Here is a 20,684-nt window from a genome sequence, read left to right on the forward strand (position 1 = left end):
GCAATTCATGTAGGGCTTTACAGATCAAAAATAATATTTTAAAATTGCAGTGGGAAAGGAACTGCAACAAAGGGTAGATTTATGCCTGAGCGCCATCCATATCCTGCATGAGAAGCACAGCTAAGCAAGAAAGCAGCCATACTTTCTATCGATTATAATTTCTGGATTGCATAAAATAGTAGCCCCACGTAGATAGCACTGGGTTACTGCAATATGAAAGTGCTGTAGAAAGAGACATATTAATAAGGAAAAACTGCAACCTCCAAGCCAGGTATAGATTACAAAAGCATTCTTAGTCACTTATCTAGGTCTCCAGTAAAAAAAAAAAAATTTGCAATTTATGGTTCCAATATGCCACTTATCAATATACTACTCAGTTACCGTCTTGGATCTTTTCTGCATTTAAAGTAATAAGATCATATCCATTCATTTTATTATAATAATAATAATAATAGCAGCACTTTGGCTGCATTAAAAACACCCTCTTTTTTGTAAAATCCTTTTTCTATAAAACCATACTTGAAGAAAAGAGTTTAATAAAATTGTATGAAATCATTTTAAGACATTGCTGTTTCCAGACCCTGCTTTAATTTCCTGATCAAAACACATTGCAAAATTAGGGTGGTTTGCTGAAGCAACTAGCAAAACAAAACAGCTGAGCAGACAGCAGTGCAGTGTCATAGCAATACTTGGCACACTTCACCAAATAAGTCCATTGAAGTTCTTTGGTGCAAGAATTGAGTCTATCTTTGTCTCTGTACAGCACAAAGTACAATGGGGTCCAAATAATTTTATCATAATGCCCACAGGGCCATCTAAGTAAGTAGCTTCTTCCTACTACTTCTTTCCCCTGAAGCCTTAGAGCCAATTAGGGGGCTTCTAGTGGATGTGATGCAGAGGTGTAGCGTTCCTAGCATCTGACATGGAAAAGGGGTGGCAAAAAAGGTAATACTGGAGCTGATAAGCAGGCTAAATGGAGAGTATGCCCTGAAAAACTGGATTATGCATAGGGAAAATGATGGTCAGATGAGGGAAATAGAAGGTGCCTGTGATATAACTTGACACTAGCAGGATACAGGACATTTCTAGCTGTGGAAAGAGAAGCGGGTACTGGAAAGGGTGTGTAGCAAGGAGGTTGGGAGGGGGTGGAAGATTCTGGCAGTGTCAAAGAATGAGCCATCTTCGATAAGGACCCCCCAGTAGTAGGAGCTAGCAAATCAAAGTGTCCTCCCTTCCCCTGTTACATCAAACCCAATATTCAGGATCTTTCTCCAACAAGCTACCAAAGAGCCAGTTAAAACAAAACACCACAAAAACCACACAGAAAAAGGGGGGAAAAAAGCAACTTTACAGACATCTTAAATGTGACTGGAAGGATATACCAACCTGGACAATCCAGACAGGGTCCTTTGCTTAAATATATGCACTGCTGCTTTGTAAGATTTATGGGTGTGGTTTTTAAAACTGCTCAGCATCAGTTAACTCTGCTCCCATTTAAGACAACGGGAATTTTACCACTGCCTTAAATGGAAGAAGCAGAGTCAGGCCAATGTTTACTGCTTTGAAAAGCCAACCCTTAATTCTTATTAGATATATGACAACACTTTCCCATAGAAGAAGAAGAATAATAATTAAAGAAATCAGCTTATCCAAATAGAAGATATGTTAAAATATTCACAGGGAACAAAAGCACAGAGCTGAAACGAAAGTGAACACTGCACTCCAGAGAAATGTAGATCATCCTTCAAATTATAGCTATTTCAGATTTTCTTAGTTGAGCACTCCATGAGTGTGACCATAGGTATTTAATGCCAAAACATTTAAAGGACATATTTACATGTTGAGTCTTGCAACATACCTATCACCACCGTTCGAAAACTGAATGCTGTCGACTTTGTCCTGCAAAAGAAAAAAGTTTTTAAGAAAGAGGTTAGAAGTTAAATTATTTTAAATCGGGAACTTAATTTCTTTTAGAAAAATGTACGCAGCCTTCTTCACAAAAGAAGTTAACATACAGGAACAGAAAAAAGTATTAGCCAAGTCCCAGAGAATGTGATCTCTTTTGCAACATACTGCAGAAAACTGTCCCATTTCAGAACAAATTTTGATTAAACAGGTTTCAGAGTGATAGCAGTGTTAGTCTGTATCAGCAAAAACGAGGAGTCCTTGTGGCACCTTAGAGACGAACAAATTTATTTAGGCATACGCTTTTGTGGGCTAAAACCTGATGAAGTGGGTTTTAGCCCACGAAAGCGTATGCCCAAATAAATTTGTTAGTCTCAAAAGTGCCACGAGGACTCCTCGTTGTTTTTGATTAAACAGATTCACAGTACAGAATTGTTTTGATCCTAACTGGTACGTATAATTGCAAGATCAGCAGATCCCTACACAATTATCTTAGTAGAATTTGCTAATGTTCTGATGCTAAATTTAAATTGCAACTTTTAAAAGAATGGTCCACTTTTTAAACTCATCTTGTTAACATACTTGGAATGAATTTGTGAAACGTTACAAACCCATCAATAAGTAACTTCCCATTAGCAACTAGGTATTTAACTCACATTTGAATTTGGACTTTCACTATTCTAAGCAAGTTAGAATGTAGAGGAACTGGTTTCAACAGGAAAATTATATTTGCGCAGAGTAAGCAAGTTCCCCCCTCCCCACTCCAGACACGAAATACAGTTAGCTATTAATTTTCATCAATATAAAATGAATGGGTACATGTTGTACCCACGCCAGAAAATGTGCATGTTTTGGAAGTCTTCCCTAAAGATAATGATCACTCATCAACTCTTATCACCCCCCAAAACATATAATTAAAATGAGGAAGTTAAGTTAAAGTATTATTTGGAAAGAAAGCAACTGAAAGAGAGATACAAAGGAAGATAGTAAGTATTTAAAAAGCCATTAATAACTCTTGGGAAAAAATTTAATAACCACATTGAGACCTCAGATCTACAGATAAAATGTAATTCTCATACATCTTTGACACACTTACTTACACTCTGACCACTAGTGCATCACCACTAACACCTATTCTAACATTTTAAACTTCTAAACAGCTTCAGTCATTTAAAAAAAAATTAACCTGCCAGAAAAAAAAGTGTTCTCTTCTCCTGGGCCTAAATATAGAATCCTCTCCATGAACCACACCCGCCCATGGCCCAGGACATGCACTACCCTGTCCTGCACAAGTGATAAGTTTAAGGTATGATAAAAAGCAACTTATGAGCTCTGGAAATAGGATTTTTACACTAAGTGAATACACCACTTTCCAACCAGACACAATTCTTGTTTCTAACCCTGAAAATTACCAAGGTATCTGTCTTTAAAACTGACATGTAGAGGTGTTTTAAACACATTTGATAGTTTTGTATCTCTTTAGAGTCCTGTACAGCTGGACTCATGGTGCCAAAGATGCTTTACTTCATAGGCGAATGATACATAAAAAAATGTAAAAACCTCAAACCCTATTTTATAAAGCATGTGGTACACATTATATACCACACCTTAATGTATTAAGGTTTATTGGCACACAAGTAATGTAACCATTCCCAACTCATACCGCTAAAACCATGATCCTATGGAATTACATTTTACCTGCCCCTCCACCCCCACCTTCATTCTCTCTACATATACATATCTCTCTCTCTCTAAAAAATGGTATAATATACAAATTAAGAAGTAAGCATGCTTGCTAGTCTATATTCCTCTAATGCTTCTGCACCCATAATAAAGGGTAGATATCTCGTTACTACAGGAGATGAGCAATAAACGGGAGAAACACTAAATCAAATTACCAAATAAGGCAGCAATAACACTTACAAGAACCAAAGGAGAGAAGCTAAGTTTTTATGTTATGGAGGAGGACCCAAGATCACAATGCCTATAAACACAGGGGGCCAAGTTGTTATACACTAAGGCCTCCTTTTATAGTTCTGCAAGTGTGAAGTAAGGGTAAATGTCATTTACACTTCCAGAATGTGACTCAGGCCCCAGAGAACATCTACAAAGGAAGGATTTTTTTTTTTTTTTTTAAAGCAGGGAACATGCTAGAAAATACTTAGGCTAGCCATTAAGGAAGTTATTAACAGTAAGAGCAATTGAAGAGAAAATTGGGCACCATCACTGTAGATACTCAGTAGGTTACACAAGCCATTAGGGAAAGCAATGTTGGGAGCAGTCCTATCAAATACAAGGAGTCAGACTAATGCAACTCAAGTGGCCTTTATTTCTTCTTACAACCTGTAAGTATTAGAGCCACTATTTATTGAAAATACCCACTAACTGTATTTCTGATCTAAAATAGTCACTGAATTTCAAGTTATACCATACAGTATTGCAAGCTTAAAGCCAGAAGTGATAAATACAATCATTTTAGCATGTATAACCGATATGTAGTAATGCATCACAAATGAAAGTACACACTTATGTCTTGCATGTTTAACATTAAAACCTGATACAAATTCTAATGTAAAACATGCAAGACGTGTGTACTTTCATTTGTGGTGCTGTAATAAATTACACTTCTACAGTGGTATAAATGCAAAGGAGCCTTAAAACAAGAATAACATTTACCTTACTTCATACCTGCAGAACTGTATAAGGAGGCTTTAGTGTATGAAACATATTTAAAATAAAACATACTTAAAAGAATATCATTGTGATATGCTTCCTCAATTCATTAAATCCATATAAGTGTTTCACGTTACTGTCATTTATATTTTCACATCAGTATGCAAAATTTTAATCCAGTAAACTTTTAAAACCATATCTAGAATTCTGCTAGAAGCCCCAACACAGTTCTTCAAGTATTTTAAATAGATGACTTGTAGATTTAACAATCTTACTTACAGCATGGCTTTCCAGTTCAGCTATTTTTTCAGGTGTTTCAGAGCCAAAAAAATACATCCTGATAACATGATCTGTACTGCCTGTTGCTAGAAATGTACCACCTGAAAATTCAAACAGTAATTAAAAAGCTGGCATGGATAAAAATTTTCATTTGTTACAATATCAGGTAGAACATGATGGATTAAAATTCTGACAGGTGTCAAATTTCTTGCTCTTTTCCCACTATACAAATTTGGAGTGAAACTGCATTTTCCTTAACAAATCCTTTTTTAGCCATAAATAATAAAAAAGTAAAATCACTAAATTTTAGTATGAAAGATTAAAGGAAAGTATAATAGTGAGAACTTTCTAAAACAAGGTTGCAGCTAAAATTATCTACTGTTTTTAGAGTAGAAAGACTTCTCCATAGTTCAAAAGAGTGTTATATTGGCTATTCTTCACTGGAAATACCCACACTGTAAATGAAATGAAGGGTCAAGATGAGAGATTTTATAGCCGAGTAAAAAAAAAAGGGGGGGGGGGGGAGAATCCAGACAATACATTTTTCATTCTCCTGCTCTTGTTTATAAAGGCTTCATCCAACCACTGGGAACTGAAAGAAGCATGGTCAAAACATACAAGATATTAAGCCATGTGCAAAGTACATTCAAAGCCAATAAATTCACATTACACTTTCTAAATATACTGTTGCCCCCTTGTAAGAATTCGGTGAATTTCAGGGCCTTACAGTTGGTCAGTTTTGGTTACTGAAGAAATACTGATAGGAAGTCACACTGTATTTTATTTACATTTCGTACATGTATCCTGCTTCTCTTAATACAGATGAATCCAACTCCAGAAACCCCAGCTCAGTAACCACCTGGAATAGCTATCTTCAGCGCTGCCCCGCCAGGTCTCCAACTGTCCTCTTAATGGCTACAGAACCTTCCCCCTCCTGTATGAGCTTTCATCCTCCAATCATAAGCCAGAAAAGCAGCAGCAGATTTGTCACAAACCTTCTGCCAACCTATTGTTTTTGTGATGACTCTTCAGAGCATTACTGAATGCACAGAGTAGATACATAGATAGATCCCCACTGAAAATACAAGAGATCATGTTGTTCTCTAGGCTGGAGGTATCAATAGGGCATATCAGTCACGTTCTATGTCATGTAAGAGCCCAGCTATACTCTTATTGCCCAACTAGAAAAGAGTGCTCCAGAAGTAGCTGATGTGCTCAGCACAGGAGAGGGCAAAGTAACTTGCAAGGTTCAGTTGCAACAAGTTCTTTGTTAAGAAAGTCTTGTCCATTCTTTCCCAGATGCTAAACATTATCCATCTGCTAGCCTGATCGGCTGTCCCAGAAGATGCACTACCTGCCTGGAGCCTGCATCCAAGGTGTTACGGAAAGGTTCATCTGTCTCTCTGACAACTACCCCACACTGCTCATCCATGTGGACACTTATGATACTGCCAGGTATGACCCTAATCAGATCAGCAATGACTGTAGGGATCTGGGAGCAAGTGTGAAAGAGTCAGGGGTGCAGATTTAGGCCTTGGCTACACTTACCAGCTAGTTCGACGGCTGGAAATCGAAGTTCTGGGTTCGACTTATCGCGTCTAGTCTGGACGCGATAAGTCGAACCCGGAAGTGCTTGCCGTCGACTGCGGTACTCCAGCTCGGCGAGAGGAGTACCGCGGAGTCGACGGGGGAGCCTGCCTGCCGCGTGTGGACCAAGGTAAGTTCGAACTAAGGTACTTCGACTTCAGCTACGTTATTCACGTAGCTGAAGTTGCGTACCTTAGTTCGAATTGGGGGGGGTAGTGTAGACCAAGCCTTAGATTAGATATTATGGAAAACCTAACTGTAAGAGTTGTTAAGCATTGGAATAGGCTTCTGCAAGAGACTGTACAATCCCTGTCATTGGAGATGTTTTTAAAAACAGGTGGACAAACATCTGTCAGGGATGGTCTAGGCATGCCTCGGGGCAGGGGGCTGAACTAGATAACCTTTAGGTCCATTCTAGCCCTACATTTCTAGGATTCTATAAAACAAGGTTTTGTACAAAGAATAGGATAAAGTTATATGGATCCTTACATCCAATTCTGGAGTGTAAGGAGAGGAATTATAAGCTTTATTACAAGTGCAGGACAGTTGAAATTGACAGAATGTTTCTGTAGATTAGTGGGAAAAAATGAAAAAATGGCCAATAGCAACATGCATACAACTTACCAATGCTAAAAGAAGAACATAGCATCTGAACTCCAGGCCTGGATTTCTCTGTAAACTTCACTGGCCGATTACTTTAAAAGAAAAAAGTTGCTGAAAAATCAGGACATGCAATGTAAAGATTAAAGGTTAACACAATCTTCCAAAATCTGAGTTCACATTGCCACAAACACATGCACAATCACCAATGTCAAGGATCTAAAGTGATGTACGTTTTCTTTGTGAGAAGTTAGAATTACAGTAAGCTCAGTTTCCATCCAAGACATCAAATTATTGTGCGTTTGATTTTTTGGAGGGGGGGGGGAGAAAGAGGGCTGTTGATTAATCGCAGTTAACTCATGCGATTAACTCAAAAAAATTAATTGCAATTAATCACAATTTTAATCGAACTGTTAAACAATAGAACACCAACTGAAAATTTTTTTGGATGTTTTTCTACATTTTCATATACACCTCTACCCTGATATAACACGATCCAATATAACAGTCATTCGGATAAAAGGCAGTAAAGCAGCGCTCCGGGGGGACGAGGCTGCGCACTCCGGCGGATCAAAGCAAGTGTGATATAACGCAGTTTCACCTATAACGCAGTAAGATTTTTTGGCTCCCGAGGACAGCGTTATATTGGGGCAGAGGTGTAGTATTCTGTGTTGTAACTCAAATCAAAGAGTATATTGTTTATTACAAATATTTGCACTGTAAAAATGATAAAAAATAGTATTTTTCAATTGACCTCATACTAGTACTGTATTGCAATCTCTTTGTCGTGAAAGTACAACTTAGAAATGTAGATTTTTTGTTACATAACTGCACTCAAAAACAAAACAATGTAAAACTTCAGAGTGTACAAGTCCACTCGGTCCTACTTCTTATTCAGCCAATCACCCAGACAAATAAGTTCGTTTACATTTACAGGAGATAATGCTGCCCACTTCTTATCTACAATGTCACCAGAAAGTGAGAACAGGCATTTGCATGGCACTTGCGTAGCTAGCATCGCAAGGTATTTACGTGCCAGATATACTAAACATTCATAGGCCCGTTCATGCTTCGGCCACCATTCCAGAGAACATGCTTCCATGCTGATGATGCTCATTAAAAAAATGTGTTAATTCAATTTGTGACTGAACACCTTGGGGGAGAACTGTATGTCCCATGTTCTATTTTATCTGCATTCTGCCACATATTTCATGTTATAGCAGTCTCCGATGGATGACCCAGCACATGTTGTTCATTTTAAGAATACTTTCATGGCACATTTGACAAAACACAAAGAAGATACCAATGTGAGATTTCTAAAGATAGCTACAGCACTCCACCCAAGGTTTAAGAATCTGAAGTGCTTTCCAAAATCTGAGAGGGACGAGGTGTGGAGCATGCTTTCAGAAGGCTTTAAAGAGCAACACTCTGATGCAGAAACTACAAAACCCGAACCACCAAAAAAGAAAATCAACCTTCTGCTGGTGGCATCTGACTCGGATAATGAAAATGAACATGCATCAGTTATCGAGCAGAACCCATCATCAGCATGGATGCATATCCCCTGGAATGGTGGTTGAAGCATGAAGGGATATATGAATCTTTAGCACATCTCGCATGTAAACATCTTGCGACACTTGCTACAAACAGTGCCATGAGAACACCTGTTCTCACTTTCAGGTCACATTGTAAACAAGAAGCAGGCAGTATTATCTTCTGCAAATGTAAACAAACTTGTTTGTTTGGGTGATTGGCTGAACAAGAAGTAGGTCTGAGTGAACTTGCAGGCTCAGAAATTTTACGTTTTAATGTAGTTTTTTTCGTACATAATTCTGTATTTGTAAGTTCAACTTTCATGATAAAGAGATTGCACTACAGTACTTGTATAAGGCGAATTGAAAAATACTATTTATTTTGTTTTTATACAGTGCAAATAAAAAATATAGTAAGCACTGTACTCTTTGTATTGTGTTGTAATTTAAATCAATATATTTGAAAATGTAGAAAACATCCAAAATATTTAAATAAATGGTATTCTATTGTTGTTTAATCACATGATTAATCAGATTAATCACGCAATTAATTTTTTTAATCACTTGACAGTCTTAATTTTTTTTTTAATATATTCGTGAATTTATGAATACAAACACTGAAATAGCAGAGGTAATATGGAGTTCCCCACAGTTTGAGTTTTCTCTTCTTTGCAAATCTGATTTACACACTCCAGGACATGTCCAATAAGTGCTATGTTGGTGACATTGCACCACATATGGAGCTTGGCCTACAGGGGTAAGGTATTTCCCAGGATTCTGAAGTTTCATGTAATTTTATGAGGTGTAAAACAGATTTAAAAATCAAAGTTTTGCAAAGATATGCAACTGTTGAGTAAAAAGCTTGTTTTTTTGACGATGCAATGTCACCAGCTAAGCATGTATTGTAACCACTCATGGAATAGATACTGATAAATATGGATCTGGGAGAGATGAAAAGGTAAGATTTTTAAAAGTCAGTTATATGCCCAACTTTGTTAATGAAGAAAAAAAATCCTGCAACTGAAATGCTGTTCTACTCCAAAAATTAACTGTAAAAATGGCATTTTATGTTTCCATGTTAATTACCTTAATGATTTCCAGAAAACAGGTATTTTGTTTACAAAACTCCCTCATATAACAAGGCAAGAATTATGTCTTATGTTTGTACATCACCCAGCACAATGGGGGCCAAATCCTGATTGCGGACTTTGGACACAATAATATTAAATGTAAAGTGCTTTGCGATCTACAGTTGAAATGCACTAATAGAAGTAAATGTTACTTGTATTTATTTTTTAAACTTATTTTTAAACTACTAGCCCTATAAACAAACTGGGAACAGAGAGTGAACCTTGGACTTTTCTGTGTCACATATCAGTAAAATGCTCTTTGAGCCAAACTGTGACTTAGTAACACCTTTGCAACTACACTGACTTCACTGGCACAGGCGTAAGTGACTTCTTTTCACAATCTGAATTACAGGCTTTTTTGCTCAAGTACTGGAAGTTTCTACATTAGACATACTGGAACAGTTCAACAAATTTGAGTATTCTGTATTAGATATTTGACCACTTCCATGGAATAATGTTAAATATATTCTGATCATGTATTTCTGCTTAGTACTAGAATATTACTAATTTAATAAACAAATTCCATATCAAAACTGTAAATTGTGGCAGTTATGAATTGAACACGATAACAGCATCTTTTAAATACACTTGTATACACAAGTTTCATTAAATGAACAAAAGTAGGGGGTCCCAGAACAACAGGACTGTCAAACTCAGACAGCAAAAATACCTTTACTATATGGGTCTAATATACTAAGATTTTTAATTTTACTTTTCCCACAGTGTTTCTGATGTCATAAGAATCTAGTGAATTGGTTTGTTCATTCCTCAGGACAATGAATCGAGCACAAGTCTGTAATGAATGAAATGTGTAATGGCACTTAAATATTCTGTTGGCTGCTCTATGGGATATTTTAAGCTTTTCTATGTGTAAACATCAAAAGATTATTTATATTTAAAAAGTCAATTTACACTCCCCAAAATAACTGCCATCTTATAATCAAGAAAGGGAAGACATCTGAAGAGCTAAACAGGAACCCACTTACATACCTGAATTTCATGGAATCTGCATCCCATTGCCAAAAGCAAACAGTTCCATCTGCACCAGTAGAGACCATGTAGCGCATGGAACCTTTGACCATTGGACTAAACTAAAGTTAAAGCCATACACAAGAAATGTTAAGTTAAAAAAGTTGCAATTTTTTTTTAATGACAATGTTCCCTGTTTGAAATTTCATAAGAAAGAAAATAAGTTAACTTTTTACAAATTCATATAATTTAATTATTCTAGATTCTAATGAATTATGGGAACAGTTGAAATTCAATTGCTGACACATACAACAAAGTTATAGGTCCTGAAATAGAAGGTTTTAAGTTGGTTTATCTTGTGTATTCTAGCCATAACTATATTTAAAAGAAAAAAAGAGGCAAGTGCAAGAGATGTTTTACTCCTTTTAAAAAAAATCTCAATTGACTATCACAGTTCACTGAAAATTTGTCAGTGAGTTGTTCTAGGTAGCAAACACAGCATTCTAAAGACAGTGGAGGAAATCTGCACTAAGCAGGTACTTGTTACGTGTTCTGTTTTAACCAGGTCACACACTTAAACTAGCATTGTCTAACCCAGGGGTCGGCAACCTACCGTACGCAGGCCAAATACGGCACGCAAGCCGATTTTGAATGGCATGCTGCCGAGGTCCCGGCCCTCAGCCTCACTCAGTCCCCCCCACACACTGCTCTCCCCTGCAGGGGCAGGAGGCAGAAGCTTGGTCCTGTGGCAGCCAAGCTTCTCCCCTCCCCCGCCCTCCTCCCCCCCCCTCCCTGCGCCAATCAGCTGATGGCCCTTGCGAGAGGGAGGGGGAGCAGAGCGGAGCAGAGCAGCAGTGTGCTTCCTGCTCCGTAGAGGAGGCAGAGAAGAGGTAGGGACGGGATCTTGGGGAAGGGGGTGGAACAGGGCATATCCCTTCCAGCCCCGTGCCATGAGCCACTTAGGGCAGGGGGCTGGGAGCACCCCCACGAGCCAAGCATCCCAGCCTTCTGCGCTGAACACCCCCCCACACACACCCTAGCCTTCTGCCCTGACCTTTGAACCCCTCCCCCCCACACACACACACAGCCCTCTGCCCTGACCCCTGAACCCCCCTCCCCCCCCAGCTCTGGGGTCCCAGCCGCCGGCCCCGCTCAGCCCGCTGCCAGCCTAAGTGAACAGAACCCCAGGCTGGCAGCGGACTGAGCAGGCTGGCGGTGTAAGATCAGCATTTTAATTTAATTTTAAATGAAGCTTCTTAAACATTTTGAAAACCTTGTTTACTTTACATACAACATTAGTTTAGTTATATAATATAGACTTAGAGACTATGGTTAAAACACAGCACTCACATTAAAGTACACCTCTACCCTGATATAACGCGACCCGATATAACACGAATGCGGATATAACGCGGTAAAGCAGATTTTTTGGCTCCCGAGGACAGCGTTATATTGAAGTAGAGGTGTACATTATATATTGAAAGTAGAGAATGGATTACCTACTACACACAACAGAACATACAGAATAACCTTGTACATTGTTTATTTCCAAAATACGAGTCCTATGTTTGCGTGTTTTAAGATAAAGTCAGAAACTGTGGACTGCTGTTTCTCAAGCATAGGGTGTTTTTCTTAACACATTATCAAATCAATTTAATTCTGAAATATAAAGTCTTGGAATATTTTATGGGGTAAGTTTAAAATAAATTGATATTAAACCTGAGAAATAGTTCTTTGAAAGGAATATTCCTCTGCAATATTCACAATATCCTAACATACAAGTGGGATATGAAACTGATTAGTCTATTTTTACTCTAAACTGAGAGAAATGGAAACAAGTGACAAGATTACAATATTTTAAAGTCTTGATTTTAATAATTTATGTTGACATAAAACTGTCAAGATAGTATGTTTTCATGTATATGAGTTTTATTTTTGTTTTGTATCATTCAGTATTAATGTATTTTCTCTTAAATGAAATATATAATTTTTACCCTAATATTGTCCTTTTATTAAAAAAGAACCAAAACTATTCTTTCATTAACTTCAGTGGAAGAAGGGGTTATGTCAGAAAACCACAGTAACTTTCATTAAGTCCCCACCCCCCCATGGATTTAGAAACCAAACTTTAGGCACCTGTAGTTTTGAAAATTCTGACCTTAGTACTGGTAAATATGTCAATAACATACAGATACTTTGAAAGAAAATTCAGTCATGTCAAAACCACAAAGTTTAAAATAACCTGCCACATTTACCTCCCCCTCCAACCTATCAGAACATCAATTTGCTGTAAAATTTTTACTGGATGAATTGGGAGTTATTTGTCTCAAAGTGATTTGTCTCAAAATACAAAAGTAGTAACTAATTTTCACAGTCAGAGGGTATTAACGTAACAGAGCCATTAAGTCCAGGCTCTTATCACACGGGCAGCAGAATTTCCCTAGACTTTGGCCACCAATTGAGAGTCAGGTACTTGTCCTCCTATAGGCTAGCTAATCTTAGTGCATCCTCTGACTAGTCTAACTGCTATTACTGAATTAATTTCTCTTTAGCTTTCCTGACTCAACACAAAAACATCCTTGGTCATGTCTACACTAGAGGCATTACAGCAGCACAGCTACACCACTGAAGCTATTGTTACCCATCAGCTCTGTGTTCTTGGGGAACCAGGGTGCAGTACCCAGCCTGTCTGCCTCATGGAAGACCTTCCCCCCACCCAGCCTCTGCTTGAACCAAAGCAGATCAGAGGAAAGACTTACAAAAAGCAATGAAACGGCAGTGGGGGAGACACCTAAACTCCTCCAGACAAGGGTGACAGGATTAAGGAAACTCCCCTAGCCTCATTTGCATTGAAGATGGGACAGGGAGGCATCTCCATTAGCATACAGAATAGAGAACAGAGATTGCAAGGCAAGAACCACACTGAACTATGGGACCAGAAAAGCACTGCATGATGGGAATCTCTGCTCCAGATGTTAATGAACCCACACCTGCACACACCCAGCTCAGTAGTTATCAGGCCAATTCTAGTAATAAATCCTTTATTGGTATCCAAAATAGTGAAGCCGCCTGCCTAATTACATTGGGAGCTCCCTGGAAAGAACACCTCCCATTGCAGGAATGATCAGCTCCTATTGTCTAGCCTGAACAAAACAACTTTGGTATATTCCCTTGAGCCATCAGTTTAGCCATAAACAAAGCTAGTGTTCTCCCTTGAACCATTGCTCTTCCCCTACAAAAACTCCTACCCATGCTCAAGTAAGTATTTTGATGCCTGGATCCAAAATCTGCATTAGTTCCATTGGGACTTCATCTTCTCCTGACTCATCGTGCTGGGGGCTCTGCAGGTCTCCAGCACTCCGGACCCTCAGCTACCACCACCACCTGGGAACCCCGATCGATTCAAGCTTCATGGAGTGATGAGAACCCATCTCTCTATCTCTCGGTATAGCCTTCTGACCCTGACTTGTGTGATCAGTTATAGTTTTCTAAACCTGACTTTTATAATTAAATTTAAGTTAGATTTATTATAACTGTTTTGTTTGTTTGGCTCCCCTATAGTTATTACCTGGCAATAAATAACTTTCATGATTAAGCTGGTTGCTTCTCTCTCCCCCCCCGCCCCCCCTTTGGTGTTTTTTGGCTTCCTCATTCGTTCTGCAGCAACGCTCCACGTACCTAAAATAAATATCCCTGCAGTGCACAAAAATCCTGTGGGGTTTGCTCATGAGGTGGGTTACTACCAGGACAATTGTAATGTGAAAGTGGGGATAGGGACTGAACACAGGACATGTGCTGAACATGGGACATATGAGTCTGCTGAGTCCAGGGGCATATAAGGGTGACACCTTGGAAATGCTGCTCACCACAGCCTACTGAGTCCAGTGACATAAAAGGAGTTAGCCTGGGAGTGCTGATTAACCCGGTCCTCTCAGACACGCTCTGTTAATGTGTGTGTGTGTTCGTTCATCCAATTCTAGGGCTGGAAGAACCCAGCCCTGGGGACCGTGGGTCCTGCAGGATAGCTCCATTGGGAGGGAACTTGCAGAAGAGAGAAGTAGAGCTCCGTATGAGAACACAAGTGACACAAGCAGTACACTGGTAGAATTACAGAACCCCCCAGCCCCAAGAAGAGTAACCTTAATAAATGAGCATATCCCAAAGTAATGGGCAAATCTGGTAACACTATGCCACTCCAACCCTGTAGCATAGACACATACTACAGTTATGGAATGGGTTTTTCCTATTACTGTAAGAACTCCAACTTCCAAAGCAGCAGTAGACAGATCAATCTAAGAACTTTTTTTTGTTGATCCAGCTACGTCTACCCCAGGGATTAGGTTGGCACAGCTACAGTGCTCAGGTGTAAATTTTTCCACACCCCTGAATGCCGTAGCTTTGTTGACCTAAGTTTTGATGATAGATCAGGCCTATATTTTTTTGTCCGATTTATCTCAGATTTTGTTTATAGGTTTACCCAGGCTACTGCCTTTGAGTTTCTTTTTTTATAAATGGAATTCTGTGATTTGAGAGCCACATGAGGTCGCAACTGGCTTCCTCTCTTCACAACACCTGAACTTGCTGAAAGCTAAGTGTTTAATGTCTAAACTTCTTTTTTTTGCTTTTTGAACATGTCTTGCACTTCAATTTGCTGGAACATTTATAAAAGTATTTATATGTACTTTCCTCAAGTCAAGACCTTCACAATATTTAAGGATTGCGTGAGGTTTTTTTTTTTTAAAAAAACACTACTATCAGCCAAAATTCTAGCTAGTTAGAAGTGTAGGGTGTATTAATCAGGCTCAGCAAGAGAGCAGCAAAATAAATCTGACTCCTGAATGTTGTCTTATACCGTATTGCTGCTTGCTTCTATTTGGACAACGCTTTTCGCTTATATACACATTTGTCAAAATAAAATACTGGATTTTTATCCAATACTACAATTCTACTAACAGCGAAATAAAACCACAAGATCAAATAAAACATGTTACCTTCTGTTTTACACTAAAACTGTGAATGGTTTTTACAACGAATTTGGAGGCATAAAACTAAACATCATTATGGTATTAGTATGTTTTAATGCTTGTGTGCTATTAGATGTTGAAAACACAAAGCTATAAGATGAAGGATAGACATGCCCATTAATTAGAAATATACCTGTAAAGATGTAATGGATCCTGTGTGTCCCTGGAGCACAGCAACTGGTGCGCAAGTTCTCAGACACCATACCCTGATCATTTTATCACAGCTTCCAGCTGCAATCATAGTGTTTTCATAATTCACAGCCATATCAGAAATCTCGGCTGAATGACCTCGTAGTGTGGCGAGCAATCGGCCATTGTGAGTTGACCAAATTTTCACCAAGCAATCATCTGAACCCTAAGAAAAAAGGGTCACAGAACCTGGCATAAGTTCAAGTTTATAAATACTCAAGATACTATCTGCTTCAGCTTTGTCTTTAAAAATGATGAAATACATTCTGAGTCTGGAAAATTAAGATTTTCTATTAAACCCTGCTTATGCTATTGGTGTTTATGGAACCTAAAATTTAGTCATATTGCATAGTGGCTCGAGTCACAAAAATTAGTGAAAAAGCTACATCCCTTTCATCGAATTAGGCATCTATCTCTGCTTGGGATTCTCACCCATGAACCCTCACCTGGAGTTAGGTGCCTAAGCTATTTTTTTTTAAGAAACAACCATGGGAAGGAGGAGGGAGGAGGAAGCAACCTCCAACTTTTAGCCCAGTAGGTAGAGCACTCACCTGGGGTGTGGAAGACTCAATTTCCCCCTCTGTCTAATGTGGAGTAGGGACTTGAACTTGGATTTCCCACCTCTCAGGTGAGTCCTAGCCACTGGACTATAGAATATTTTGGTGTGGGTCTCAATCTCTCCTGTTGAGGCTATTCCATTGTGCATAAATAATTATTCACTGAGCCAAAGAGAAAAAAAATGAGTACACCAGACCCCCACTAGAACACAGGGTTTTGGATCCAGGTGCAGTCCTGCATTAACACAGGGATCGCGTTACCATGGATTCCAATGAAAGTAATTAAATTTGGGATCCATGCGCGGTCCCCCGCTATAACCGAATTCGCACTATAAAAACGCGCGTTCTAGCGAGCGTCTGCTGTATAATCCAAGAGCTGCAGCATTCACCTGAGAGGTAGAAAATCCAAGTTCAAATTTCTTCGCCACATCAGGTATAGGAGAGAAACGAACTAGGAACTCCCACATGCACGTGAGTGCCCTATCCACTGGAATAAAGATAGGGCAGGCTGCCTCCTTCTCCCCCTAGCCCATCACTCCCTCCCAGCATTCATAGATTCATTGATTCCAGGACTGGAAGGGACCTCGAGAGGTCATCGAGTCCAGTCCCCTGCCCGCATGGCAGGACCAAATACTGTCTAGACCATCCCAGATAGACATTTATCTAACCTACTTTTAAATATCGCCACAGATGGAGATTCCACAACCTCCCTAGGCAGTTTATTTCAGTGTTTACCCACCCTGACAATTAGGAACTTTTTCCTAATGTCCAAACTAAACCTCCCTTGCTGCAGTTTAAGCCCATTGCTTCTTGTTCTATCCTTAGGGGCTAAAGTGAACAAGTTTGCTCCCTCCTCCTTATGACACCCTTTTAGATCCTGAAAACTGCTAGCACGTCCCCTTCTCAGTCTTCTCTTTTCCAAACTAAACAAATCCAATTCTTTCAGCCTTCCTTCACAGGTCATGTTCTCAAGACCTTTAATCATTCTTGTTGCTCTTCTCTGGACCCTCTCCAATTTCTCCACATATTTCTTGAAATGTGGTGCCCAGAACTGGACACAATACTCCAGTTGAGGCCTAACCAGTGCAGAGTAGACCGGAAGAATGACTTCTCGTGTTTTGCTCACAACACACCTGTTAATGCATCCCAGAATCATGTTTGCTTTGCACGTTGACAGAGTATTCTGGCATACTCTGAGAACAACAACTGGATCAAGCCTCACAAGTGGGGCAACACCCAGCCTGAAGATCCTGCTGGGGCTTAGACATGAGAGAGGCACCTGGAGTGTGTGCATACTCATTAGCAGAAACCTAGGCATCTAGGGGACACTGCTGGTGGGAACTCAGACACTGGGGAATTTTAGACACCAGCTGAGCAGAGGTTTTGAGGATCTCAGTGGTGCCTAAATGTTTAATCTAGGCATATAACTTCCCTTTTAGCTGCTTAAATCCTTCTGTTAATCTAGCCTTAAGTGGAAAAAAGTTAGTTTCAGCCTGTTTGATGACACAAAAAAGTCATCCCTTGTTATTCTGGCTTACTCTGAAGTTCACAGTAACCTAGTTTCATCCAAATAGGTAACAGCGGTTTTTGATATCAAACACAAGCAGAAGACATTTGAAATGACATCAAAATAATCTGACTTTCTGTTCATTCTCTCCATTACCAAATCCACAAAATAACGGCAATTAAAACAAAAGCTCTATACCATAAAACCAGTCGCCTTCTCCACTATTCACAAAGATGCAACACCCAAAACAAAGAAATGTATCAAAGAAAAATGTATGTAAATATCAGTACCTAATAAGCAATAACGGCTAACAGTTCAAAAATGCTCCCCTCCATACACATGCCAAACAGTTCACCCAAATGAAGTGCAGGGGCTAATTAGCTTTATTTCTAAACTTTAAATTCTGAGGTCTGAATATTTCAGGTATAAATACTGAGCATTTAAAAGCTACTTTCCCGATAATCAATTAGAAATAGTTCTAAAAGACCCAGCATTCACAGCATCAACTCACAGTAAATATTCGATGTCCAGTCCTATCAAATGCAACGCAGTAGACTGCAGAGAGATGGCCAAGAATCCGCCTGTGCATCCTTATGTGCTGATACATACTTCCTGGAAACGATGTTCTATATGTTGCATACCCAGTTAATTGTTTTGCACGATTTACTTCCACTAAAACAAATTCAAATAGATTAAAGAATGCAAGCAAAAAAATAAATCATCCTGTGAAAAGCCATGTTTAAAAATTATTTCTAGGGGGCTTAGATGATGATTAAAAAAAACAGGTCTCCTGTAGATAGCCACTCTCTCTTGCTTCCATAACCAATAGATTACTGGATTTAGTAAAGTGACTCTCTAGCTTGTGTACAGAACGCCAAAGTTTATTCTGAGTTTGTCGCCCCAAATAAAGTAGTTTTTTTTTTTTTTTTTTTTTTTTTTACAAAGACACAGCATCTTCTACCTCACATTTTGCCATGTACTTTCATAAACAAGAGAGTCCTTTTAACCAAACACCACTGACTTGCAGATACCATAAGTATCTCTATTTGCTTATTAGTACACTGGGTTTTTTAAAGCAGAAAGACTTTCATTTAGAATCTAACACCTTTCTCCTGCAATGAATTCTACATGGGTGGACCCCTGTGCTCATGCAGAGCCCCACTGAAGTAATATAAAATTCTATAGGTAAACTTTTAGAGCTGGTTCTTAAATGCAATTTCCATCACTATTTATATGAAGAGAAGCATAGAGCATATAAGTGTCAAGAAATACATATTACACTGAAGTTAGAAGTGATTTTATCATCTACGTACCAAGGTTTGGTGGAGGGCCATGGTTTACAGGAATTTCAGGAGGTCTTCCTCTACGAAGAGCAGCTAAAGCAGAGCCCTTCCAAACAGTATTCCTGCAATCTTTGACATCAATGTTAGTTGTATTGAAAGTTACCCATAAGAGCACATTTCAGAAAAGCAAAACAAAAGTTACTGTTCTGAAATCCATTATAAAGTTTAGCAAAAACAGTAATGAATAAGCCTGCCAAAGGGCCTCGTACTGCAATATTAAATTTAACAAGAGCTGAAGGAGCTCAGAACCTCTCAACCTAAAACTTTCCAACAACAGTTTGAAAGCCTAGTTTTAAGACAGGTTACAATACTGGTCCTGACAAGGGAGGTTTAATAATGACACAGACAGTCACTTGCTCCAAAGGTTCAGAGGACTTTAATTATTTGTGAAGTACCAACATACTCATTTCTGCACAAAATACAGATGCTACATTTATACAGTAAATGATTTACTAATTGAGTTATCTGCATTATTCATGCGGTTATAAATAAAGCAACAAAATAACTCTGGCTATTCAAAGTTCACTTAAAGTTTTTTTGCAAAATATATTTTTTAGCAACATCTGTTTTCATGGCAGTTTACAGATGATAAAAATAAGATCACATGTGTCTAGGCTACTCTTGAAAAGTATTATGGGTCCCTTTTTCCAAAACAACGAAAGCACTTAAAGATTTATTTAAAACGAGAAGTTTCCCCTCAAAGAACTGCACTCTGTCCATCCAATATCACCATAAGAAACTTTTTTACATGTTATATGTAGTAAGTAGCTAGTACTGCAGATCGGGTTGCACAAGCATTTCCATTCTACCCATTTTATATCTTTCCAACACTGTCACCTTTTAGGCTGACATTTTATAGGACTGTTTTCTGCCCAAAAGCGGCTTTTTTTAATCATCTATTTATTTATTTATTTATTTTTAAATTTGTGCCAATGGGTCAGCAGTTTGACTACAGGAAGAGAGGAGACTTTCCCCAATATTAAAAGTTATTTATTTAAACAGGTCGAGTGCTGAAATGGCAGCAAGTCTGATTCACAACAAATGCAAAGTCACTGCCCCATTCACTGTGGAGCTAGTGAAGTGCAGAAGAGAGGTAACTGGGAAATGCAGTGGCATTCACTAAAATAGTCCACACCATAAAATGCAGTTAAAAAAATAATACAAACCCCACAGAATTTCTCTCACATACAAATACACTAGAAACACCTGAAGGTCTTACTGATTATTTAATCACCAGCCTAGCATTACTGTCAACCATCCACGATCAGAAATGAGGCCCGACTTCACAAGTATTACTAAAATGTGAATGGGAAGAAAGTGCTGGATTGGTTTTGGCACAATTGGTGGTGTTATATATAGTGAGCCATTTCTATCAAACAGAAAGTGCAG

At 38.7% G+C, this 20,684-nt stretch overlaps 1 protein-coding gene across 3 annotated transcripts in view; it reads right to left on the minus strand.

The window, feature by feature from the left end:
• Positions 1-20,684, minus strand: part of BRWD1 (bromodomain and WD repeat domain containing 1) — a 111,146-nt gene that overhangs the window by 84,509 nt on the left and 5,953 nt on the right. For all 3 annotated transcript variants that reach the window (XM_034752922.1, XM_034752914.1, XM_034752932.1), the window contains exons 6-12: positions 19,266-19,364; positions 18,464-18,624; positions 15,833-16,054; positions 10,697-10,797; positions 7,069-7,139; positions 4,858-4,958; positions 1,859-1,899 (exon numbers count right to left, since the gene is read on the minus strand). In XM_034752922.1, the coding sequence (XP_034608813.1) occupies positions 1,859-1,899; positions 4,858-4,958; positions 7,069-7,139; positions 10,697-10,797; positions 15,833-16,054; positions 18,464-18,624; positions 19,266-19,364 (796 nt within the window). The remainder of the gene's footprint in view (positions 1-1,858; positions 1,900-4,857; positions 4,959-7,068; positions 7,140-10,696; positions 10,798-15,832; positions 16,055-18,463; positions 18,625-19,265; positions 19,365-20,684) is intronic.

Source organism: Trachemys scripta, chromosome 1, assembly GCF_013100865.1.
Source record: "Trachemys scripta elegans isolate TJP31775 chromosome 1, CAS_Tse_1.0, whole genome shotgun sequence".
NCBI lineage: Eukaryota > Metazoa > Chordata > Testudines > Emydidae > Trachemys > Trachemys scripta.